The sequence below is a fragment of the Xenopus tropicalis genome, chromosome 8 (genome assembly GCF_000004195.4).
Source record: "Xenopus tropicalis strain Nigerian chromosome 8, UCB_Xtro_10.0, whole genome shotgun sequence".
Lineage (NCBI taxonomy): Eukaryota > Metazoa > Chordata > Amphibia > Anura > Pipidae > Xenopus > Xenopus tropicalis.
In genome coordinates, this window is record NC_030684.2 from 40,327,235 (window position 1) to 40,355,087 (window position 27,853).

General features: G+C 40.3%; 1 protein-coding gene and 1 long non-coding RNA gene across 3 annotated transcripts in view; one reads left to right on the top strand and one right to left on the bottom strand.

Annotated features, from left to right (window-relative positions):
• Positions 1-27,853, bottom strand: part of mid2 (midline 2) — a 146,606-nt gene that overhangs the window by 67,234 nt on the left and 51,519 nt on the right. For both annotated transcript variants that reach the window (XM_018096932.2, XM_018096931.2), the window contains exons 6-7: positions 23,789-23,916; positions 22,295-22,438 (exon numbers count right to left, since the gene is read on the bottom strand). In XM_018096932.2, the coding sequence (XP_017952421.1) occupies positions 22,295-22,438; positions 23,789-23,916 (272 nt within the window). The remainder of the gene's footprint in view (positions 1-22,294; positions 22,439-23,788; positions 23,917-27,853) is intronic.
• Positions 16,913-22,297, top strand: LOC116406766. The gene is made up of 3 exons (XR_004219805.1): positions 16,913-17,118; positions 18,907-19,001; positions 21,843-22,297. It is a non-coding gene; the product is annotated as an uncharacterized LOC116406766 (long non-coding RNA).

Here is a 27,853-nt window from a genome sequence, read left to right on the forward strand (position 1 = left end):
TTAACAGACTTCTTATAGTCAGACCTGAAGGTGTCTATTGTAGAAAAAAGCAGATCTGCTCCACATCTCTTAAATAAAGGATAACGTAGTTAACATGAGATAATGTTAGTATCCCTTTAATTCTTTCCCTTGCAGTACTATCATCTATTATTCCATGAATGTTTTTTTACGTCTTGCAGTTCTTTCATAGATCTATTTCATTCTTACAGTACTTCTTTGAAATTTTGCAGGAACCTTCGGCGGTAAATGGGTTAAGCTGCTATAGTAATCTTCTGGTGTAGACTTCCAAACTCTGGAAGTGCGAGCCGGCTCTCTGTCTCGGACACACAGTGAATAGTAATAAGCAGATCGGTGTCTATGGTGCAGAACACTCCCTAAACCTCTCCCGCTATTCTCTGTTCTTCTTGTCATTCGTCATTCTCTGTATCCTACTTAACTCAATAACTTGTCTTCAGTATTATTCATTCCTTTGTAGTCTAATAAGCTCCTTTTTCCACCTTTACTGTTTTCTATTTGCGACCTACCACTGCTTTCAGAGGCACATAATTCCCTGGTATACAGTAATATCCTGAAGCATAGGACAGTTCTCTATCCTTATCCATCGTCTCCTTTCTGAGCTGAATATATTTTATAAAACATGGGGACCAAGAAATCTCTGCTTGTACCATTTTCCCTCTCTAATACTCATCAGAACAGTATATTATCATTCCAACACACTTTCTCGTTCCTTCAGTCTAATGAATGTATTTCTTGTAACAATATTTTTCAGCTCTTCCTTTCCCTATACATGTCCCTGCACACACACACACACCTATATTTTACCCTATATCATATCCACCCTCTGGCCATGTTCCCTGTTTCTGCAATACACATTTATATATACAGAACCGGCCCCGCTCCCAGCCCCAACCCTCTTTTCTCAGTTCTGGTTGACTACAAGTAATAAATAAAGTGACAACTGCAGTCAGCAGCAGATGTCTACTCAAAAACAAAATTTTCCTCATATGCCCTAAATTACCTGGCATTTACTACAGTGAGGGCATTTAGAAATCAATACAAATTTAATGATGTAACAGAAGACACAGAGTACTGCTCGAAGCTTATAGAGCATTGTAGTGTACATGGCAATCTGTGGATTCTGGCAAATACTGCTGTAACATGCCATAGACAGTTATTATCTATTGGGCATGTTGGGGGCTCTTTGAGCCTCTGTGTACTTGCACGCCAGGGCCTATTTTGAATCCCAGTCTGGACCTGTGTATATGTACAACACCTATCCAATGCAAGTATACCATGATATCAACCAGCTCTCTAAAAGGGGCCATTCACTTTTGAGCTAACTTATTATGACGTATAAAGAGTAACTTGGAGATTCAGCAGCTATCTGGTTGCTGGGGTCCAAATTACCTTAGCAACCAATGACTGGTTTGAATGAAGGACTGAGAGGACCTGAATACAAACAAAAGTTATAAAAAGAATAACAATAAAATTGTGGCCTCACAGAGCAATTAATTTTTTGGCTGCTGGGCCAGTTACCTTCAGTTGAGAGCTGGAAGAAGTCATAAGAAGGTGGCACATAAATAAAAAATAAATATTGAATACCAATTGAAAAGTTGCTCAGTAGTGGCTATTTTATTACGAAAAGTTAACTTAAAGTCGGTTTAACAAACCGACTGATATTAGCACTTTTAATGACCCTTGCTAATACTGCTATTAATAATGATGAACCTGCATTATATACAAAGGAACAACCAGTCTCAGGGTAAATACCACACATTTCATGTTATTAATATTATATATATATTATGAGAAAGGCTACAGGAGTAGCCGAAACGTCAGTGTTGTGTTTTTGCACTTAATAAAACATTTTCTCTACCGTAAGTCCTGTGTGGAGCGGTCCATTTTCATACTTTATATATATATATATATATATATATATATATATATATATAATATATAGTGCCAACAAACTACACATCATGGAACTTGTAAGTACCCTATCACAGAGATGTCAAACTGACTCAGCTATCCCAGAGAATTTTCCTACCAATACCCCGGAAGTGACGTCATGTGCAGGCGCAAAATTGCAGGCTCAAAAATTAATTTGGAGTTTGGAAAAATAGGGGGAATGCTTCTGGGAGATGGGAGAACGGGGGAGATCCACCAAATTTGTGTAACTCCTGAAGAAATGGGGGGGGGGGGGGGGGGGGTTGAGAGCTCTGCATACACATTGGGGTCAATTTCACAAAAAGCCAAACTACCTTTCAGTTTTCCAGACAAATCCCACACAAATGTATTTATAGATCATAATATAACCACACACAGTAGTATTCTTTAAGGATCTTTCCATAATTTCAATCGCCAGAATTCTTCTAAAAAAATTAAATAAACAATTAAAGATGAATGATATCTTAGTTGGGATTAAGTACAATGAACTGTTTTATTATTACAGAGAAAAAGGAAATCATTTTTAAAATGGGAATTATTTGATTAAAATCAAAAACTCCCCAGTCTATGAGAGATGGCCTTCCTAAAATTTAAAGCTTTTGGGTTTCTGGATAATGGATCCTATACCTCTTCCTGACATACACTTAGATTAAAAGGTTTATACATCACTTACATTATTTGTTCATTGTTATCACATTAAATATAGTTGGGTCCCACTTATTAGGATTAGAGTTGCAGCCAGTAATGTTCCATGGCATGGATCCAGTTGGACCAAACTCCATTCGGTGTGACTATGTTCATGTCACAAAACATTACTGGGTATTATTCATATAGATTGTAAGCTCTATGGGGCAGGGACCTCCTTCCTCTTGTGTTCTCGACTCTTAACTTATTGCTGCTGTATTTATCTGTATTTATTATTATACTTTGTATTTATCTATTATCTTATTAACACCCTGTTTGTATTAATGTATTCTACTGAACAGCGCTGCGTACATAAGTAGCGCTTTATAAATAAAGATATACATACATACATACATATACATACATACATTATTCTAACAGAAGTCATTCGGATCTGAGTTGCATCCCTTTGACTTGGATTGAAAGTGTAGCCAAAAACACATTATGTGCATGAGATCTTACACTGTTACTAAGTTCCCTAGCTACAGAGATTTGCTCACAAAATCGTTACTTAGCTTTTGGGTTATAGAGAGGAAAGCAAACCAACTCAGTAAGTCACCATTATTTAATACATTAGTATAAGTGGTAATGTAATAAAAGGCCGATAAAAAACAGAAAGCAGATGTTTACTTTCACACTGAAGAGAAGAAAATGTGACTTGCTGATTGGTTGCTATGAGATACTAGAGCTTGGGCAAATGTTTTGTTATTACTTTACAACCTTTTTATTTTAGATTTGTATGTAGTTTACCGCATTAAATTGTCCCACACTATAAACATCTTTGTCCTACACAGTTCACTGAGTGCTATAGCTTGTTTTGCTACATCATATGTTGTTGTTCACTGTTATCCCTGGGGGGAGTTTAAGATTTTAGCACCTTCTCTTTACAGTTTATTTTATCACTACGGATACCTTTTTAAGGGTTTCATGTACATATCCCTCTTTGTCTGAGAACATGGTTTATATGATCACTTAGTGATTTACAGAATACAGAAAGAGGTTTAGAGTCATGTACAAGAGTACAAACTTTTGAAAGCCTTAAAGAAAAACTGTCCTATATAAATACAGAATACTGCACTCCTGATGATGGATATGTTGTTCCATGGAGAACCCAGCATAATTGTTTAATATGCAGATGTTTGCTATGCAGATCTAGTAAATACTGTACTGCAAATTTGCTAATTCAATATGGCGGTAAGCAGCATGCACAACTTTTTGGGAGGCTGCCATCCCTTTTTGAATTGCTGCTGGAATGACCTTCAGTTCATTACTAAGGGGCAGATTTATTAAAGTATGAGATTAGAGCCCACCACAGGGAAATTCACCTACTCTCTATTCATTCCTATGGGATTTTAAGTAGTGTATTTATCAAATGATGCACTCTAACTTTCACCCTTTGATCAATGCACTTCTAAAAATCCCATAGGAATGAATAAATTGTTGGTGAATTTTTACGTATTAATTATTATTAATAATAATAATAATAATAATAATATTATTCATTTGCTAACTCTGCACCTAAATGTACAGTAATTAAATCACATCAGTTGGACTGGATGGAGTGGCGAGTGCAGAGATTTGTATTTTGTGAATACTCAGCATAGCAAGCATATTCTTGAATTGTATAAAGAGAAACAATGCATTATTAAGTGCTCTGCTGCTATAAAAATAACATGAAAATGTGGGTAAACTTATTCCAGCAGCTCTGAGCTACCAGGCCCTGATGGCAGAGCTCATTGCAGCCATCTGATAAGTTCAAGGCAAAGGCTAAGGGCAGAGTTTACAGGTCACTTGAAAATTCAGGTACATATATAATACAAGCATGTTGAAGGTCATGTTAAAAAAATTGCAACCAGTGCAGCTCTTTAAGCTGGATTTTCTAGTGATCTGGTAACCCTAAGTGCATATCATATGACCTACACGTTGTTATTTTTAGGCACTGGTCCCCATACTGGGAGCTACCTCCCAGTGCAGAAACCAGCCCTGTTGGGGAACACAAGTGTGCATAAGTGATTCAGCTTGCTTGTTATGTGCACTCATGTTACATAGGATTGGGGGGGTGCACAGGTCCGTTTAGCTAGCATAAGGAGCAAGCTGGGCCACTTCCTTATTATACCCATGTGTGTGCCACAACATGGCTACCTGTGCTGGAAGCCCCTTGCTAGTGAACAAGTTAGAGTGTTCAATAGGGGGCTATTCCTTACTATTACTTCCAACCATCCAGAGCCTGGACTCTGTTTCTAGGTGGCATTTAAGTTTGCTACTTGTCTAATAATCCATAGCAACCAATTAGGAAGTAGCATGTACTCACCGGTTGTTTAAAACCAAACATCTGATTGGTGGATATGGGTTGCTGGATGTTAGCAAACCTAAGTCTTTATATTACATTACCCCAGTGTTGAAGAACCTTTTGGTGTCCAACATTTGGTTGGGGTCATATGAAAACATGGCCAAAACAGTCACTTTTCTACAGTTCCAGGGACATTTAGTATTTAATTTTCCAACCTTACTGGCCTTCAGGCTAGACCCCCTTAGTGGAGGGAGGAATATAAAGTCTACACCCTTTGACAGTGGTCTGACTTTTTAGGTTCAAGCCCCCTTGATGACAGGGCACCCCTTAGCTTATAACAAGGTTACAGATATAGGAAACCCTTGATGTATAAAAATTCAGCCCTTAGGGCTCTGGCACACGGGGAGACTAGTCACCTGCGACAAATCTCCCTGTTCGTGGGCGACTAATCTCCCCGAAATGCCATCCCACCGGCGAAAATGTAAATCGCCGGTGGGATGGCATACGCAGCGGCGTGATTTCAGCGAAATTGCGGAAGTTGCCTCGAGAGGAATGCCATCCCACTACCGCGTATGCCATCCCACCGGCGATTTACAGTTTCGGGGAGAATAGTCGCCCACGAACAGGGAGATCTGTCGCAGGTGACTAATCTCCCCGTGTGCCAGAGCCTTTAGAATAGCTAGAACAGTAATTAAGTGCTTATTTCCAAATCTCAGGCTATTCACATTTTAGTGAGGTTCTTAAGGCTATCTAGGAGCGCAAATAGGCATTGTATTCAAATCTCACCTTAACTGTCCGCCTTCTGGCTAAGTTCCCCTGGAGCTGGTCCTTCAAGAAGGTCAGATTGGTAGCCGCTACCCCATGCAGTGAGACTGGGCATCAGGCAAATGGTTTCCAGAGGTTTTCTACCTAACATATTTCATTTAGAGTATGTATGTCTATTTCAAAGGGGTGGGGTAATTAATAAGTAGAGCACTTATTCTTAACTGAAGGGATCCCATGATATTTTCAGTAAAAAACAGTAACTCAAATCAGTTGCTTACTGGCTTCTAAAACAATTTACTGGGTTGCAAACCTGAACCCCTAACTCGCTTCCCCCAATAAAAATATTAAAAACGAATCTAGATCATATCATTAATGACCCAACCAAAACCATTTTTTTACTTCTTTGGCCCTATCACTAAACACTCAAATTAATTGATCAACATTCAAACTAAGCCATTTAAATATACTAAAAAGCCATTTAAAAACACTAAAAATACTAAAAAGAAAAAAAACCTGACATAGCAGCAGAAATGGAACTGTAGAAAATGATATATATACGTTGATGTTTATCTGCCCATGGTGATAAAGCTTCTGTTTGACCCCACTAACCAGTTATGTTTTTCTCATCCAAATATATGACACAATTAGAACGTCCTTGCTTTAACACTGGTGCCTCGCTGAGGCGGCTGCTCCCGTGACATTACAGTCAACAGAACCCTATCTAATCTACCCTGAACCTGTCGTTTATCAAAGTGGATGCCTGGTAGTAGAAAAGCCATTGTCATTACAAGGGACATTGTCTATAGGAGAAAAATCAAATTAAAGCTACTGTTTATGGATTTTAAGACGTGTACTTCCAATGAACTGACAAATTACATAAATGGCAATATAACAGAGAGCCATGAATTGTGATGCACTGATACGCAGAGAGAGAGAGAAAGAGAGAGAACCAACACAGAGCCAGCACCAGCTCCCATCCATTTTATCCATTTGCCCGCACATAGCTAGTTCCTACGGCACACGTGTTTGCTGTGTGAATAGGGGGGCACAGCCTTCATGCAGCTGGCAAGGGACATCATGGTTTAAAAACGGAAGCGAGTTCACTACATTCTACATATTACAATGCAATAATAAATTATAGTGCTTCATTAATGTGCCAAGTCCTCCAGTTCTAATAATAGGCATGCCGCACAGTTTCAAGCTACAGAGAATTTCCAATGAATCCTGATGCTGGGTAATGATGCTGGCAATTTATACACCGTTAATGAACTTGCCGCTCTACATAAAGAGGATCACTAGACAAAAAGTGAAATTCATTTGCCATATAATAGTTAAAGTAATAGAAAGAGATATAATATTTGCTGCATTGTGAAAGGCAGTGAAAAGTAAGAGACAGGAAGGGTCATTTTAAAAGCCCCTGGGTTTACTGCTCTTTGCATAAAAGCCCATGGGTGTGCTTCTCTTTGCAAGGAGCGCCGCTGAATCAAAAAGCCTCCTGCTGCCCAGTACTTTGTGGGTAGGAGGCAGGATGCATATGTGCCTCCCCTGCCCGCCCCTTTTTTAATCTAGCATGGCCTAACACAGGCTGCACTAGAACTAACTCTGTAGGTCTCTGCCAGGGCCGGAACTAGGGGTAGGCAGAAGAGGCACCTGCCTAGGGCTCAAAAGTGAGGGGGTGCGAGGCAGGTACCTCTATTGCCAACCCCTAGTCCGGGATCTCTTACCCCCACTGCTGATTTACTTTCGCCCCCTCTGCATGGCGAATTCAGAATAAAAAATTAGGGATATACCATACAACATCTCGATTTGGCTGAATAACGCAACAACCCAAAAGTTTGACCAAAATACTGAACTGAACTGTAATTTCTATAGAAACCTTTGAAAAAAAAACAACCCCAAAACATGAAAGTATATAATTTGTGAAAAAAATTGACATTTAGGGTTGAGATCCAGTTTGGCTGAACATTTTGGGTTTGGCCACCTCCTAACCCTTAAATGGATGGCAACTCCACTATTTAACTAGAGTAGGGCTTGAACATAGATTTTTTTTAATTAGAACAATATGCATAAAAGTAAGTTTTTGTTATTTCTTAAGCTAAACAGGTAAACTGAAGTTCCTCCATGGTTGGCCCTTGCAAGGTAGATAATTAGATTACCAGGATACAACCCCCCTTCGCCTTATCTGTGGCTGTTTTGTAAGCAGGAGCCCATTATGCAGGGAGATTATCTGTTCACTGATATTCGCTTGTAAACTAACATATTGCATACTGCTAAGTGCCATTAGTAGTGTGCTGGACTAGCAATCTGTAGATTCTGGCAAATGCCAGAGGGACTGCTGTAAGCTGCTACAGTCACCTGACTATATCTAAAAGAATGCACCGAGCCAGCACCCACCAGGTTCAAGAAACATATTAATGTCAATGGGGACCCACTCAGCTCAGCCGCAAACCCTCGACTCCCTAAACTGCTGAAACACTGGGCAAAATCATCAGGGTTATGTTGGCAAATCTTTTTTTTACACTGATAAATCCCTGCTGCCAAGAGCCTCAAGTTTCTATACCTTTCATTAATTACAGTACTGAACAATTTCATATGTTTCATCAATGCCCATGTTGGAAGCTGACTATTGGAAAAACAATACAAATAAGAGCATAACATCCCAATAATTGTCTGCACTGCCAGAGAGACACGAGTCTGGTTTAGAGCTCATCTTGTTAATAAACAAGTGTGTGTGTGAAGGGGGTGAGTGAAACCACAGGTTACACTGTTACAATGAACTTCTGTTCTGAAATTAAAAATGCTATTATTAAGTATATATGTAATAAATTTCTTATTTTATATAATTACAATGATCCATCATGAATCATACAAATCTGACTTCTTTACTGATCACCGATTACTATTCCCAAGCTCAGCAGTTTTCCCAAGTGTGCCCATGGTTTGAGGCTGGGATTGGGAGTATAACTCAATGTTACCTGTGTGGGTTAGGGGTTTATTCTATCCTGCTGCATATACTCTATAGCCTATGGATCAGAAAAAGCCTGTTGAATAAAGCAGTTTTCGGCAGGTGCTATTGAAAATGTATATTCTAGCACAGCGCTTTCCAACTTCTGTGGTACCGATGGCCGGAATTTTTCTGGCCAACGCGGTAGAGGGCCGATAATGGAAGCCAGTTTGACCACTCCCACTTTTTAAACCACACCCACTTAAAACCACACCCATGTTATTACAAGAGCTTTTAAGACTATACTCACATTAATGGTGATAGCGCAGCAAAACCCCAAATGGTTGGTGCTCACTGTAGGGATATCACCCTTCATTCATAAGTGAAAGAATTATATTATGTCATATTAAGACACAACCTTAAATCCATATGCCTCCTCTTCCCCTGTGTATAGCACAGCAACCCCCAGCACATAATTACACATCTTAGGGACCATATAATGACTATTTTCAAATGCTATCAAACTCCCAGAACAAACCCCTGCCAGGTTCACCTCCCACAGGCAGCATAGGGCAGGCAGAGTATGGCACACACAGGCAGCATAGGGCAGGTAGAGTATGGCACACACAGGCAGGGTAGGGCAGGCAGAGTATGACACACACAGGCAACATAGGGCAGACAGAGTATGGCACACACAGGAAGCATAGGGCAGGTAGAGTATGGCACACACAGGCAGGGTAGGGCAGGCAGAGTATGGCACACACAGGCAGCATAGGGCAGGCAGAGTATGGCACACACAGGCAGGGTAGGGCAGGCAGAGTATGGCACACACAGGCAGGGTAGGGCAGGCAGAGTATGGCACACACAGGCAGGGTAGGGCAGGCAGAGTATGGCACACACAGGCAGGGTAGGGCAGGCAGAGTATGGGACACACAGACAACATAGAGCAGGCAGAGTATGGCACATACTCTGCCTGCCCTACCCTGCCTATGTGTGCAATACTCTACCTGCCCTACCCTGCCTATGTGTGCCATACTCTGCCTGCCCTATGCTGCCTGTGTGTGCCATACTCTGCCTGCCCTCTGCTGCCTGTGTGTGCCATACTCTGCCTGTGTGTGCCATACTCTCTCTGCCCTATGCTGCCTGTGTGTATGGCACACACAGACAGCATACATTGACATAAAGCTGGCACTGCTCCTACAGTCTGAGGTGTAAACAGGGGAACAATGTGGGTGATTAGAGCCTGAGCCTGAGGTGTGAACAATGCAAGGGGTGAACAATGGAAGGATTAAAAGGTGTGAACAGTATTTAAACAATGCAGGGGGATTACAGCTGAATATGAGGTGTGAACCATGCAGGGGGCCAGTTAATCTCAGTACTGATACCATTTAAAGCTTCCACAAAGGTAAATCATCAAAGCAGCTAGAGAGGTGGGGGGCCACATAGAGGGGGGTCGCCCGCGGGCCACCAGTTGGACAGCCCTGTTGTAGCACATAACCATATATCCAAAGATTTCTATGTTTCAGTTCAGGCTCAGGCAGAACCAGAGACAAGTACATGCAGGGGTATAAATTTAAATTCCTGTGTTCTCCTGAATAAAGATTTCTAGAATTGCCTGATGCAATCCCTAATGCCACCTGTCTGGTTTTGACCTGGTTTTCGGAAAGAGCTGTCCGGGTCAAAACTGCCTGTCCAGTTTCCCCAATTTAGAAAACTAGGCTTTTTTCTTTCAGACTGACGATCACCACATTATAGCCCTGCCCCTGCAATGTCATAGCCCTGATCATGTGATGTCACTGCCCCGCCCAGTGACATCACGTCCTGTCCCACTGCCCGGGGTAATTCTTTTGGGCAGGGGCGGGGGTTTGATCATTCCAGGTAAGTTAGGACCTGGCTGAGCACCTCTGCCCAACCTGAATGTACCTTTGCTCAATATGTTTAATTGATTGTACTGTCTGAATGCTGCCTGTGTCCTCTTTTAATCCCTAATACTTTGCTCAAGTGTTTATTTAGAAACATAAGCTTTGATTTGTTGCTTTTTCAATTATCCCCAGAGGATATACACAGCTCATTATGTGCAGCCAGAATCAATGTAATAATTGACTTGTTTTCCTCTTCAAAATCTTATTCATCTGCTCTAGAAAAAAAAAAAAAAACAATAGCCGTAGAACAGCATACATACATTTACATGTGCGGGTAGATCTGCACTGTCAGTTGGTACCCTTGGAAATACTAGATGTGAAATAGCAAGGGCTGTCTAAGCATAACATATGGCACAGCCCTGTATTGAGAAATAATGCCCTGCACTCAAGGTATTTTGCCTTATGTTTGACATGTGGCATATCTATGGGTCTGTACTCATGGGAACGGCCCTGATCAAGTCCAATCCTTTTCTCTGTTCATGGTTGGTAAAGCAAAGATGCAGCCCCACAGTGCACAATGATATGAATTGAGGCTTGTGTTGTCATATGGTGTAATTTATGTGGGTAAAAAAGTGCTAGGGTGGTTAACTGCGAGTAAAATACTTTCAGCCCATCTTAATTTACATTATTGTTTGCATTACGCCTCCTTCTGCTTTTCTTGTCTATTTAACTGTTGCCCAGTGGCCCATTAGCAATGCTGCCTTGCAGCACTTGGGTTCAATGCACTCAGTAAGTCAGTATCTTCTCTCTGCGTCTTAAGGTCCCCATACATGGGACGATTCTAGTTGCCAATATCGGTCCCTTAGACCGATTCGGCAGCTAATCGGCCCGTGTATGGGGACTACCGACGGGCCTGCCCAACCGATATGTCGCCTGAAATCGGCCAGATCTCGATCGGGCAGGTTAGAAAATCTAGTCGGATCGGGGACTGCATCGGCTCGTTGATGCGGTCCCTGAACCGACTGCCCCATTGCCGCCAATATAATTTGATTGATCGAATTAGCTTACACGCTCCCCGATATTGCCCACCTGTAGAAGACCGGTATTATAGGGCAAGATGAAGTGCCTCTGAAGATGCCCCCAACATCTCCATCTTCTTTTCTGCACATTCAAAGCACATGCTCTGTTCTCAGTTTCTTGAGCTTAGGATAGACATTTTATTGCATAAAGACAATATTACATACATGACACAAGGCTGTTTAGCAACTGATTCATATTCAGATTACATGGCAGAATAGAAATTCATTCTGCTTCAGACCTGATTAATTATCAGTTTCTATAAGAGATGGAACCTGACTGTACTGATTATTATCAATCAAGCAGACTTCAAGGAAATTGGCCTGGGTGTGGCCAACTAAAGCAGCGCTATTAGCAAATGTAACATTTTACAATGACTAGGACACATCAGGAACAACCATTGCAGTGAGGCCCAGAAAAAAAGTCAGCCCTAAGTATACAGTGAGGAGCTTTTCCAGATCGTGGAAACAGGCAGTTGGCCAGCAGATTTTCATGCTTTACGAAACCCAACACCAATATGACTTTATTTTAGCCATTTGTATGATCCTGTAGCAGATGATCACATGTCCATATGTGCTCAAGAAAAACTTTGCAGACAGTGACAGCATGCTGCCAAGAAGAATAATAAGAGACAGGTCATACTAGGAACTTGAGTTACTATGGCAGCAAACTTGCTTCAGGCTGTGTACACAATTGCCCTCTTAGCTTCATTAAAAAATCACAGTAAACTGCAGGCTTTATAATAAAACCTGTACATGCTTAAATATTGCATGAGTTGCAGGCATAAGAAGGTTGGAATGCACAGCCAGGTTTTTAACCCTTGCTTAGAATGTATTGTAATTGCACAGGACAAGCAGCAACATAAAACCAGGTCTCAGTGGATTTTAGTGTGTGTGTGCTGGTTTGTGGTACTAAAGCATCATTGTTTATGGAAGGAAGAGGTAAACAAAATTGTGCAGAAAGAGTTAATGGGCCAAAAGTATCTGGACACCTGTGTATCGATATGAGTAGCAGGAACCATGGAGGCTGCTTGAATTATTGCACTCTCTATTAAGCAGGCGCGCCCTGCTGGGACCAGTCTTCACTGACACCCTTTGCTGTGGACTAACAGGGGGACCTGAACATGGCAGAGTTTGATCCAAAAGTGCAGTACAGAAAAGGGTTAAACAGAATCGTAGTCAAGGCAGGCAAGGAGTCAGGGCAGGCAGCATATAATCAGAGTCAGGAATCAGGCAGGAGTCAATAACCAGAAAATTGGAACCAGAAACAAGGCTTAGGCAGGAACTGTTACATTAAGAGCCAGCTTGGGCACAGAATACAGGAAGGAACAAACTTTCACATTCAAAGTGCCCAAGTAACTTCAGGGTGTAGCGCTTAGAGCTAGAGTACACCATGACACCACTGGCACATGCTGAGCCGGGAACTGACACACTAGGAGAACATAGAGGTACGGGCTGGTCTCCCATGGTGCCTTACAACCTGCCTGTCCAATATCTCATCCCCAGTCTAAGAATATTAATATGAAGTTGGTTCTTCCTTTGCTGCTGTAACTGCCTCAACTGCTCTTGGAAGGCTTTTACTAGATTTTGGGACATTCTTGGTGGGATTTGCTGCCATTCAGAACATTAGTGAGGTAGGGCACTGATTATGGGGATCAGGCACGGCTCTCAGTCAATATTCCAATCCATCCCACAAATGTTCAGTTGGGTTGAAGTCAGGGCTCTGTGCAGGCCAGTCAGGTTCTTTTACCCCAATCTCAGCAAACCCATTCTATATGGCCTATGACTTGAGCAAATTGCCTGCTTGTTGGTGTATTTAGTGTGAGTGCGCACCAGGTCATCAGCTCATGATGTAGAGTAATTAATAGAAAAAAAACAATTCTCTTCATGCAGAAACAGACCCAGCTGCCCGAGGAGAATGTCTACAGTGATTCTGCATAATGTGATGTTTTACTACTAAGTCTATTTTCTATTGATTTTATACAGCCATAAACACGGCTTCTGAATTATACAGGGGAAAAAACATCACTAACGTAAATTATACAGATTTCAGCAGCCACTATGTTTTAAAAGCACAAAGCCGCCACAAAAACATCCAGTCCTATTTGAAACGGCAGTGAATTAATGAATCCTACTAGAAGATAAACCTCTGTGTGCTAGCCCTGCCCTTACTGTGCAGCGATTTGCATTAACCTTTAGTACTGGGGATATAATGGGTAATTTTGAAATCCTCTAATGTCTCCCTACCATGTGCACTTGCTAAACAGTTGCCAGCAAAACCCTTCAAAAGGCAAACAAAGCCTGGATTTAACATTGCTTATTTTCAATAATCCTGTGGCCTAAGGGAGCTGTACATCATCGTTATTCAAGGCCACTCCAATGTAACCTGAAAGGAAAATTAATACAATGTGTGAGACTATAGGGCTCATTTATGTCTGTAAGGGGTAACTTGTGCTTTACCCCACACTGAGTTGTGCCTACAACCAGATTTGCATCAAAATGCACCCTTCACACTTGCATATAGTTGTGCTTGGTGCCTACTGACACAGGGGAACCCTGGAGCTACTGCCACCTCCTTCCCAGGCGATAGCTCCAGGGTTCCCTCAGCACCCTCAATAGACACAGCACACTTGCACCTAAAAAATCAGAACCAGACATCATTCACATGCTGAACACCGGAAATTGCATCAGCAAACATCAGTAATAATGGTAGGCAGACATAGAATATATTTGGTGCAACTGAATATATTTGGCAACAAAGTGCATGCGTAATTGTGTCCATTTCGGTGAATCGTATGCAGCTCAACTGTGTCAATAAAATTGCTTGTTTGCATCTGTAATAATGCTGGAATTCTGGGAAAAAACTCTGCATTGTGGGCAAAAACATGGCAATTGTGCTTGTAATTGCACTCTGCCACAGCCCCAAGGTAAGCGAATGTGCCCTTATACCTTCAGCAAACATTTTGTGTTATTACAGTAGAAGTGTGCTGCAGACCACAGTGATATTTATACAATCATGCAGAATAATATTCAGTGCGGTGCCATGTGTGTGGCCATATTCAATAATATAGAAACCCTTTAAATGCCAGAAATGCTAGGATCTATAATGTTGGCAGCAGTGCAGTACATTTCCATGCTGTATGTTTCACCTCGTTCCAGGTTCTTAAAAAGTTAATTGTCCTATTTGTTATTTATCGATTATCCCTTGCCCAGTAATGCTTGGAAGGCACAGCAGCACTATTTAGTTAACACAGCCCACTTTCTGGAAGCCTGCTAATATATCATGTCCTCCGAGCAGTCTGTTCATTTCTCCTTGATGTGCTTCAATCACAGGAGAATTAAAAATGATTATTTGAATCCATTTCCTGACAGGCAAACTAGCACATCATTATGTTGATAATTAAATGGGACAGTGGCATTTTAGAACAACTGCTGCAGACTATTGCAGCTAAAGTAAATCAAATTCCATTACCATGCCTTCCACTAGAAGATAAGGAACAAATATGCTTTAACATCCTAGGCCACCAAAATAATGTATAATTTGATTATATATTTTCTCTGTTAGTGAGGAAATTAACCTTCTCTGCTTATTAGCAATGCCTTGTTCTCTCAAAACATACCCTCCAATTGGGCTCATTAAAGGAAATGGATCACATTAAATTATCTACTGAAAATTGAAAAGTTAATGATGTAATGGGCGATCAGATCAGCCAACCCTACACGGACTTGCTGAAAACCAACCCTGCAATGCAACACTACCCTTAATAGCCACTATATGATAACATTTCATAATGTGATGGCATTGGTCTTCGTAAATTGGTTATTGGCCATTAATGTCCCCTATCACATCAGGCCAAACCTCCTTTGGCCTTAATAGTTACATTTATACAACTTTTTATATATAAAACCAGGGAAGTGGGGGTGCGCAGCTGCAGTTAAAGCTGCTCTGCGCATTCTATTTACCTGTGCAAAAATGATAGATGCAAAGCTGTAGCAGCAATGTATATTCCATTGGTCTGGGCATAGGGTTGCCACCATTTTGCCAATACTTTACTGGCTGGGGCAGGTCTGTAAGGGAATCGGTCTGTTATGGGAGGGATGTGACATTGATGCAATTGGGTGGGGACATGCCATCAGGATCACTGTCAGAGCAGAATATGTGAGTTAAGCCAGTAGAGGGGGAGTTGAATATGAGTTTTGAGTGGATTAGAGGGATTTTGGTGCTGAGCAGTATTTCGGGTAGATCAGAGGTGTTCTGGGGTTGAAATACTAGTTATTACAACATCACCAGAAAGTAAATTTGTAATACCGGCCCTGGCATTGGCTGCTATTTTACCGGCTAGGCTGGTGAAATACCAGGCAGATGACAACCCTATCTGGGCAAGCAGTTATAGAGATGACTAGCTGCATCTGCAACATACATTAGGGATGCACCAAATCCACTTTTTCAAATTCGGGCGAACCCTCAAATCTTCTGTAAAGGCTTTGCCCGAATATCGAACCAAATCCTAATATGCTAATAAGGTTTTGAAAGGGTTAAATGGCGTCCACACAAAAAATTTCGACTTCTGCGTTTACATGACAAAAAGTCAAATGATTTTTAGGATTCGGATTAGATTCGTCCAGGGCCATGGATTTGGCCAAATCTGAACCGAATCCTGGATTCGGTGCATCCCCAATATACATTCCATTCATCTGGGCAGAGTTGTAGTTGTACATAGAGGCACCTGCACAGTACATTCCATTTCGGCTGGGCAAGCAGTAATAGATGTATACAGATACATGTATCTGTATACCTTTACATATACATGTATTTGGCTGGGCAGGTAGATACAGGGAGCAGATATACATTCTATTCTTTTCCATATAAATAATTTCTCATATGGATGGAGCTAAAAATGCAACTGTCAAAATGAACACAGAATACTGTATATAACAAGTTCACTTTCTTAATGTAATGGTTTCCACTGAGAGCCCTGATGGAAACCAATTGCTAGAATCAGAGGAAAATCAATCACTAGGGAATGTTAAAAATCCTTTCTATTTCTGAAAGCCAATTAAAAAGTAGCATTTATTGGTTTCTTGTTTGGAAACCAAGGACAGATTGGCTGATGGGTTGGGCAAAGGTGCAAAGTTAACTGTCAGCTAGTAGTATTGACTAGTTGCTACTTGGAAGCAAACACCTGATTGGTTGCTATGAGACCTAGGCAAACTTTGCTCCTTTTATGACATTACCATTGTGTTTGTTATTGTATTACCTAATACTTAGATCTTGCATCATATTGAGGAAACTATGACTGTAATGTTAAAATGTGATTTTTCTTCTTTTACAGTTACTATTTATGGCCATACAGAGAAGCTTAGCTTCTGCCAATAAAGTGACACGTACTACCTTAGTGTTCATAGGCAGATAAAGCTGAGGCAGAATCAATAACAGAATTAAGCAGCTGAGTGGGACATATAAATCAGCAGGATCCCAGTACTTAAAAGGATGTAACTTTAACTAAATTGGCAAGAGCGATAAAGAATGAAGGCAGACCATATTTTAAGGTAGGTATTTAAAGCTAAACAGGAATATAAAATGTTATGATAATGTCCTTTTAATGCCCGAAATTCCTATTCTCATTCCTCAGGATGGATCTGGATTCTTGCACAGTGAGTCATCCCAGAAAATGTTTGGTTTAAGGTCTATTTAAGTCTGCCGGCTGCCTGTGAGTCTGCATACTGAATGTACAGCTCTTTCTTGAAGACATGACTGCTTTCACTCCAGTATTAAAGGCAAAGTATACTCCCAAAATAAATACCAACAGATAGGCCACTTAATATGATATAAACTATTAAAGAATCTTACCAAACTGCAATATGTATATATGTCAGTAATCAGTAAATATTGCCCTTGTACATCCTTTCCCTTGAGCCGCCATTTAGTGATGGGCTGTGTGCTCCCTCAGAGATCACCTGACAGGAAGTAGTGTGGGAGTAAAAGAGAACTTTGTCCATTCATTGGTTGATGTGGCCTCATATGTATATGTGCCCTTGGTTTGTTTGTGTGCACTGTGAATCATATGATCCAAGGGGACAGCACTTAGTACTTAAAATGGCTATTTTCTATTTACCGAATAGAAAATGCTACTGAAAAAGTATATTTTTCTAAAAATGATTTGTTTAGATGAAGCAGAGTTTCACATACAAGCGGCTTTGTGCAAAATAGATTTATTGTTAAGAGACCTACATTGTTTGGGAGTATAGTTTTTCCTTTAACTCATATATTCAGGCTCGTTTGGTGATGCTGTAAAATGAGCAGATTGTTGCCGGCCTATGGAGACGTCAGGAGAGGAGCAAATCAGTACATCAATGCGGCCCTTGACAGATCGATATTGGTCAGACAGGCCATCTGGAGGGCACTATGCATAGCCAATAAGCTGCTGACTTGGTCTGGAGGGGCTGATTCGATTGGTTTTATTAGCCCATGTATGGCCCCATTATGTTAACACATTTGTGAGCTAAATGATATGATCTATCTTGCTCAGACAAATGTCCAAATAATGCAAAAAAAAAAAAAAAAACAATTAAGGGGGAATCTAAGGCTTTTAAAAAATCAAATATGCAGTGTTCCCCTGCACACTTTTAAAAAAAAGAATGAACCATTTTGAGAATCTGCCAGCACTCAAATGGTTAATTACCTACTGTTTGCAGAATGCTTATCAAACCAGAAGCCTTATGCATAAGTTGTCCTGTCTCCCAGATCTGCCATGTTCCCAACATGGTAGTGATAGAACGTCTGAATCAGTGGTCAGAGCTCTGTGCTGAGCTTGGTGACGCCTCTCTGTCTATCCAGAGCCCAGTGCAGTGAAATAAAGGCACTAGGAGCCCTATGCAGGAATGCTACAGGAGTTAATAAGATTAATAAGACCATTTCCCCAGTACAGCGCATTTTAAAAAAAAAATAAAGCAATAATGCAAAAGTGCGAGTACATTCTGTATATTTTTTTTGGGATCATGTGACTATAAGGTCTAAAGCGTATTATGGGTAAATTTGGATATGACAGTGCATAAAAGTGGTGACCTAGGGATGCAGGGCATTTCATTCTAATGTGTATAATAACACTCCAATGTGATTTTAACCATTCCAAGAAATCAATGAGGCTGTAACTCTGCAATCTGCTCTAAATACTCATCTAACTAACTGATAATTACCAACAATTAATGATTTAGCTATCTAAACTCACATGCAATTGAAAAATGCCTCTGAAAATCACTTAGTCGGTATCAAATTAACCAGAACACTACCAGCTTATACTGCTGGGCATCCATCAAATGGGTTTGTATCTTCATTAGGTTTGGCTGCCACCCGATGATGGGAATTACAAATCAACAACAGCTGGAGAGAACCCTGATGTAAATAAGAGTGAAAATATCCAACCTCAATACAGGTATGTGCTCTATTTACCTGCTTACTAACCCTGCATCTCCTTGAAAGAACCATCTTGAACTCAGATGTAAGGCGCCTATGCACACAGAAAGTCGAGGTGTGGCAGTAAGGCTTATAATTCGCTACACGATGAACCATAAACATAAAGACTACAGTCTTGAAAATATAATTATTCAGAGAAAAAGATTAGTTGGCAGACCGCTTATGTGTGTAAACACAACAATGCCAGGAATTTTATCCAAGCCAAATTGACTGAAATATGACCATTATTTTTGGTATGAACATTCCTTGAATTGTACTTGAATACACATCCTGAAAATAACAAAAAAAACCTTGTATCTAATGACAATATCTGTACATGAATGGCCAGCTTTATTCTCAACAAAAGATTTTGATCAGATTTTGTGGGTCAGATTTTATCTGATATTGTCATGCAACACCACGCAACCGCGTGGATCCTACAAAATCCTATCTCCATAGACTGTAACGTAAAGTCAGACCAGAAAAAGTCGAATGGTGGGTTTTATTCCTGCATCTACACCCGACAGTAAATGTATTTCAATGAGAAAAAAACTCAATAAGACACCATCGGATTTTATCTCTTCGGATGAAGATACAGCATGCAGCGTTCCCTTCCGGCAAGCATGTTGTGTTGGATAGCAATCCTTTCATGTAGTTTACAGATCAGATTTTTTTTTTAACCCATGCAACTATATCCGACTTGTAGGATGCGTTTTGTCAATACAACACTGTCCTACAAAATCTCCCACGTAGTTTAGGCCTTGAACAACTGTCTCAAGGCCAGAAAAGCCCTACTAATACCTAGGGAATATTTTCCATAAAGCCTCATAAACACCTGCCAGTTATCTGGCTCAGGAGCATCTTGTATAGAAGATGTGATTCTATAATCAGTTACGTTAAAAAAAAAAGTCTGCCCAATTGACTCCATAAAACTGGTGATGTGCAGCAGACATAAATTAAGCATTGTCTGTGGCAAGTACAACATACTCTAATTATGGATACAAATTCTCTTTAAATCATACATGAATCCGGGAAAACAGAGAGGGTACAGATAAAGAGGTCACTTAATCTTCTCACCTTAAACAACCTCATTTAAAAAAAATAGATGATAACCCAAACGAGGCAAATTCAAAAGCAAAGCTTGCTAATGAAATAACCTTCAGACTAGTGGCAGACTAGTAGCGGTACAGTTTGGTTGAGCGGTATCCTTTGCTTTAATTGTTCTACCCTGTGCAATACGAATCATTTTATTAATGCAAATAATAAGTGAGAATTCTGCAGAGCCACACAGCAACTGCATCCTTTGTTTGTCATTACAATGCGCAGTGCAATAAGCTATAGAGACAAGCTGTGAAGCTACAATTGATGAAAAATGTGCAGATCATGAAATACAATACTGTCCAGTCCAATTATACAAAATGCAAATAGGAATAGTTCAGATAAGGAGATGTACAAACTTACAGTTTCAATATCAAATATCATGTGTAAACTGTTGTGAGCAGCCCCTATTGTCCCTCAACAATATGAAGTTTTAACATTTCCATCTCCTGAGGTGAAATGTTACTGTTTATGCGAGCAACTGCTGTGCCTTGTGTTTGTATCCCCTTACTGTGTGAAGCTCTGCAGAAGACCATAACCATATATAAAAGAATAAAAATATAGATTTGTCACAAGCAGTTCCTTCTGTGGCCAAAGAGACAGTCACCCCCTGTATAAATCTACAGGGCAGGCTTCTTATGTGCAGGCTTTCTATGTGAGGCAACAACCCAAACAAACATAGGGGAAGTGGGAGGATTTGAATTCTACTATATTATTTTATAAGACCCCTTACACACACACACACACACAGTGTTGTATCAATGTGCTACTGCCACCTAAACAGCCTATGTGCCTATGAAACAGAATGCAAATGTTTATGTAAACATGTTGGGGTTATGAAAGATTAGTAAATGCATTTATCAATCAAAACAAACATGGGTAGATGGACAGCACAGGGGCAGGTTTCTGTGTAGGAATTACACGGCCTCTCCCTGTATTTAGAGACTTGTCCGAGTGCTGTCCATCTTCCCATGTTCGTGTTGATTAATAAATGCACTTACCAATGCTGTATTCCAGTACTTAATTATGATTTTGCAGTTATGGCAGGGATATGACTGATGTCAGTGTCTGCCAAATGAAAAGAACTATTCGTCTTTTTTAAGATTTTGTTCAAAAACATTAAAAGTTTAAAAGAAATCTGCTGTTTGATACTGAAGCTTTCCCTGTAGCATCCTCCCAGAGCTGCTGTGCTGGAGGCCTAAGGGTTAACTGAATATGTAGGCAGTGTCTCTAATAACATTCTCCTCTGCACAATGTCCTCTCTGTAATCTTGGGATTTCAGAGCTGTATGGATACAAGGAATGAAACAGCTTCCTTCCAGCCCAGCACATCTTTCTGAGTCCTGTTGGCTCCTGTCAGTGAATGGAACCAATGTGCCCACACAGTAAGATTGCCTATAGGGCCCTGTTTAGGAAGTTTACTCCTTCTCTTCAGCAATTAATACAGCTCTAAAAAGCCCCAGTGGACAGCGAGAGCAATGTGCACAGCAGCGTCTTATTGGGAAAACCATCTGCCTGTTCAATTAAACCTGAGGCCAAATGCACAGTAGCATATAGTGTCTTCTGTAGGGTAAAAGCAGCTCCCAACATGGCTGCCCACACCAGAAGCTCCCTTCCAGAATAGATTGCTAAGCGCTCGGGGGGTTCCTATATCTCTGCTTGATAACTGGTGCCCTTTAAGTTTATTATTTACATTAATTATATTATTTACATTTATTTTGTAGAAGACTGCCCTATGCTGCTTGTGTGTGCCATACTCTGCCTGCCTACCCAGCACCACATCATCAAATCATTATCACAAACAATGACAAGAAATCCAGTGACATGATATACACCAGAACTGCAGCTATTTGCAAAGACTTCCGATTGTACCTTTAAATGAATGAAGACCATAGCTCAAATCATTCCGACAAACACTTGGCAAGGAACAGGCAATATGCTATTAAACTGATTACTGCAAAGTCCTTTTGCAAAATTTCTGCAGTTCAGCATTCAATTATTCTAATGTGTATTTACCAACAATTGATATGTTTATGTTTTTAATTACCTCCATGTAGCTAAAACTGCTTATGCCTTACATTATGTGCTGTAATATTTGTATGTCACAGTACAGCGAGATTCAGCAGGATTAGCAAAATAACAGCAACTAATATTACAGACGAATGGAAAGACTTACTGATGAAGTTGGCTTGCCCAGTATAAATGGTGTACTGGAGCTCATAGGAGCCCACACTGAATTCATCATCTGATGTCCAGTGGACAGTTATGGTGTCATGGGATGCAGTGCACAGCTCCTCTCTGATGGATGGAGGGTTGGGAGCTGTGAAGATAGAAAATATCCATTAAAAGCAGAGAAAGCAACGTTTCATGTCTCATCATAACCGGCTGACACAGTCCAGTGCGCTGCAATAACTTACGCACACCTGTTCTGATGGATTTAGGATACTATTCAGTATTTAGCTGCTTCAAAGCCATCTAAATAAAATACAGGCATGACATCTGGGACCTAGAGGTTTCTGGATAAGTGGTCTGTGGAGCACCTTGCTTTAAAGATACTAAAAAGTTTTTTTTTTTAAAAATAAGAACGTTCATCCTTTAGTGATAAATACTAGTTTTGCTAACATAAAGTACAAACCACTGGCTTATTATTACAGGAAAAAAAGCTGAAAAATTCTTTAAATAGATCAGTTTTGCAATCAAGGTGTTTCACAGTGGTCCAAATGCAACCCATCTTATTTGTGCAGATATGAATATGGAAAAAAATACCTTTTTTCAACAGAAAGTAGTTAAGAGAAAAGAGATGGGGGGAATATGGAAGAAGGAAGACCAGTTGTGGAATGGGGAGAGAGGAAACAAGGGAGATAAGGAGTGGTAGAGCTGAAAGGAAGCTAGGAGAAGGGGGAAGAAGGGCTGCATCCAGAGCTGGGCCAAGTAGCTATTGCTCCAAAGCTCCCCACGAGTCCTGCCCTCCCCCCCACCTCTTGCATACTTATTCTCACCTGTCATCAGAATTGTGAAAACCCCGCCCCCCAAGAGGCACCCTAGGCTCCTGTCTCTGCTGCCTACCCTTAGTTCTGGCCCTGGTAATATCCAGAGAATATAAAATAAAGCTAAAGAAGGGGGAAGAAGAGAACAAAAAGTGGAGGTGGTAAAGGGGCAGATTAGAATAAGTTTCAAGATGAGAGAGAACAAGCAAAAGAGTATGGACAGATTTTGTACTGATTTTGTCCATGGGGCATTACTATAATGTCACAAGAAACAAGGAATTGTTAAGAATGTTATTATATGTGTGTCATGGTTTGCATTCACTGGAACCAGGGGCCCCAGCCCAATCCATAAAAAACAGCCTCAAATTTATATTCTTCCTCCTCCCATCTTTACAGTTAGAATTCCACATTCAGCCAGGTTGCATTCTCTTGGCATCAGCATAACCCAGACTTGCCCATTAGGCTGCCAGATAGTGAATCATGTTTCATTACTCCAAAGGAACATGTTTTTATAGAATGGTTGCAGTGTATAAGTGTAATTTACTCTATACAGCTCTACAGGAAACAATGGTGCCATATTAATAAATAAGTGAATACTTTTGAAACATGCAAGCAGGCTGTCAGGGGATGCTGGAATCTGTAGTTGGGATGGTGCCTAGACATGCACTTTTTGATATTCTTACCAGTTACATAGTCCAGACCTTCAAGCAATTTCTTCTCTCTGGAGAAATCCAAAGCAAAATTTTCAAAGGCATCGTTCAAATTGACATCAGGCATTAGAACATGAGAGGAGGTTGCTGTCATGGAGATTCTGTCGTAAAATAACAGCGGTGTTAAATATAAAGGCTGTTCTGTGACTTTTAACAAAGGGTGGGAGAAAACTTCATAAAACTGATATTAGACTATTATCATTGGTTCACAGTGAGGCATTTTGCACTATTTGTTAGCTGCTGTACATTCTGTCATCTACAAAAGATCTGACAATCAATTAAAGAAAATAGACATTCACACATCGAGGTTAGTTGCTGGTTATAAATGTCCTCTACTGTGGGGGACTAATGTCCTGAAAATGTTTTGCCAAATCACTGGTGAGAAAACATACATGCCACTGCGGCTTTGTGAAGTAGCCTCGCAAAGAAACACATTAAAAATGTTCTTTAATTTTGCAGCAGTTCTAGCCCAAGGACAACCAGTGAATAAATTAAGTTGTCTAATCCCCACCCATAAATACTGAACCCATTCCTAGGGACCAGACTGCTTTGCAGATAAGGCTCTGACAGTTATTTGCTAGGCGCAACTTATATGGCACCATCATATCTGTGAAACTAGCAGTGGAGGAAGCTGGCATTGAGTGGCTTACCTATCAATCAATAGACCTTGCATTAGATCTGTCCTGGCTATGCTTAGTTACTCTTGTCCCTGATTCACCTGAAACTCCACCCAGTTTGGGTTAAGCTTTGCCCCCTTTTAGGTTCATGAAGGCTGCCTCTACAATTATAGAGAACTTCATATGCAGCTCTGTGCAATGTTCCCTTTAAGCTGCTGATATCAGCATACACAGAAAAAATCACGGCACATATCATAAAAGAATTTACATTACCCCATTTCATTAAAAATGAATCCAATGTTCAGAGAGCAAACAGGACTGATGTATAATTCAGTACCTGCTCAGACCAAACTACCTGGCTGTGTGCTGGTAATATAAAATTCTTGCAAAGATTAGAGTTGTTAGAGGAAATAGTAGGTAACACAATAGAAACTGTGATCAGTGCACTTCCCTTGGAGATCAGATATTCCTAGTGCCATGATTGAGGCAGGTACTTATGTGCCTATTGCTCCCACCATCAAAAAGACATACAATTGCTCAAGATGTTGCCTATTATTTAAGTGTTTCCTCCAGCCGTGTACATTTCCTTCTCACACCTCACTCACAATGCTGGGTTCCTCAGCCAAGGTCGTGCATGTTACAGATAGCACAACACAAATAATTCATTTTTTTCGATTGCTATCTATTTTTTTAACCAGCTTACTATACTCTGAAAATGTGTTTCTCATACATTGGGGGAATGGGGAAAACAATAGTATTTTGAATATAAATTGGAGAATGCACCCCCATCAGATTAAAAGGGTCTCCAAGTGGCACATAGCATGTTTAGTGGCACACTTTGTCACTATTTCTGGTATGCTATATTCATGTATTGCTATTAACCTGATTTTGATTTAGATCTGGACTTGTATGCCCTTGCTTCGCCTGCTTTGCATGTGTGCATGGTACAAAATTTTTGTGAGATGTGAGGGATAGGTTGCCTTTTTAAAAGGACCACTAAGCATAATGATCCACCAGGTGGTTTCTGGCACTTTAAGCATTACATCTTTAAGTATTGTCAAAGGGCCTAAAAGCCCTCACCCCAAAGGGGCAACCAACTTAACTGTAAGGCAATAGTTGCCTTAGCAACTTTAATACTGCTTTTGTATTTGCCTTAATAAAATATTAAAAAAACACATTTATAATTGTTTGTCTCTTGCCTTCAGCAGTATCATAATCTCCTTCAAAAAAATTAATGGTTGCTTACTAGATTACCTTTGGGTGAATTGTCATATATTATGGTTTGGTCAGCCAAAAAAACACTCACAGCAATAGCCTGTGTGCCCGTAACCTGCACAGAGATTAAACAAAACTATACCAATATACTTAGTCCCCAGTGTTGCATGCTTAGCTTATCTCCAGGCTGCAGAATACCTATAACTAGTGAACTAGTTTAACTAGTGAAATTTAAAAAAATAAAGACCCAGGTGCAAAAATTTGCTGGAATAAAAAATAAATACTTTTACATAGTATGACATAAAGATCTAGATCATGATTCCCCAACTACTCAAATGCACTGCAGGGTTCATTTATCAGTTTCCTGGACACAACTGCTAGAGCTCTTCTCCAGTGGAAACAATCCCAACGTGGCCAACATTTCTTCAGCTGACACCTTTCACTATCATTAAAGGGGTTGTTCACCTTCAAATAACTTTTATTATGTTGTAGAGAGTGATATCCTGAGATAATTTGTAATTGGTCTTTATTTTTTATTTATTTATTTAGCTTTTTGTTCAGCAGCTCCCTATATCAGGAATTTCAGCAGCTATTGGGTTGCTAGGGTCTTGAATAGGAGGGGGACTGAATAGAAAGATAACTAATTAAATAAAACAATAATAAAGTTGTAAGCTCACAGATCAATAGTTTTTTAGCTGCCAAGGTCAGTGATCTCCATTTGAAAGCTGAAAAGTTGTAGCAGAGGAAGGCAGATATTTTACAAATTATACAAAATAAACAGTGAAGGTCAATTGCAAAGTTGCTGGAAATAGTTAATTCTATAACATACTATAAGTTAATTTAAAGGTGAACCACCCCTTTAACAGCTTAGTAGCTCCTTCTTGGACTTTCTCTATTCATTAATATCCAACTGGAGACCTGGCCCGTAACCTTGGCCCCCTCCCCCCGGATGCATGGTGCCATCCACTTCTCTCCAAATGTTTTTTATATACAGGTGGAGCAAAGTGGATCTGCTCCCATCAGCTAAACAGAGCAGATATTATTGTGGAAAAGTGAAATCACACCAATCAAACCAATATTTGTTCCGTGTAGCTGCTTACAGGCCAATGCCCTACCTGTCAGTGTAGCTACACAAAGAGACAATGGCAGCAGAGAGAAGAAGCAGATGATGTGCACCATCTGCCCTTAGCCCAAGTGTGGCCATACACATACTAATTATGATCCTTTTGAACGAAAAGATCATTTGTTGCCTAAATTGACATTCAGGGCTGAATCGTCAGATAAGGAGGTAGAAACAATAGGGATTCTACTTCTATATGACGATTCAACCCTAAACTGGCAGCATTGCCAGTTTAGGGCCTTCTGGATTAAAGACCCCATTCCTGTACTTCAAGACAAGAAGGGAAAAACTTGTATTTGGATTAATTGAAAAAGGGTAATTGGTACCATTTATTTGCTAAATTATATATGTAAAAAATACAAGCTTTCAGCATTCATAAATATCACCTCTTCATCTATGCCACTTTTAATACAGCTCAAAACTTTGTTGAAAGTGAGTCTTTCACTTTAAGCCTGGCTTAAACTAAACTAAGCTCTCTAAGTACATGAGGGTGTATTCCATCTGCCTCTGGTACCTTAACATGCATACAATTTGAGTAAACCTTTATGTACAATATCCTGTGTCAAACACTCACTAGACTGAGCTGAACCATAAAGGGTGGGTCTGGCAACTCTGACTTTTTCCTATTAATATACTCTGAAAACTTGTTGGAGTTAGTCTTAGCCTGTGCTGCAATATGTTCTTCATGTTCCATCTTTGACTTCTTAATTGCTGTTTTACAACATTTGTTATAGTGTTTATATTCATTAAACGCAGCTAAGGCAGGTTGTAAAGGATTTAAAAATTGAATTGATCTAATAAGAATACTGACAGTGATGTAACTAATTTCGAGCAGCTGGTGATCCCCACAGCCAAAGGGTGTCCCAGAGTTGTGATTCCAGTCCCACCACAGTCCACAAACCACGTTATGGATATCTGCCCCTGGGTTTAGCATCTAGTGCCAGTGTGGGGGGAATCAATCAAAGATCAAATTAATAGGAATCAAGCTGGATTTCCCATTTTTGATAAATCTAACCCACAACCATTAGAATTAGGTTTCTGAACCAATAAGAATCCAAAGGGTTAGGTGGGTCTCTATTAATCCTT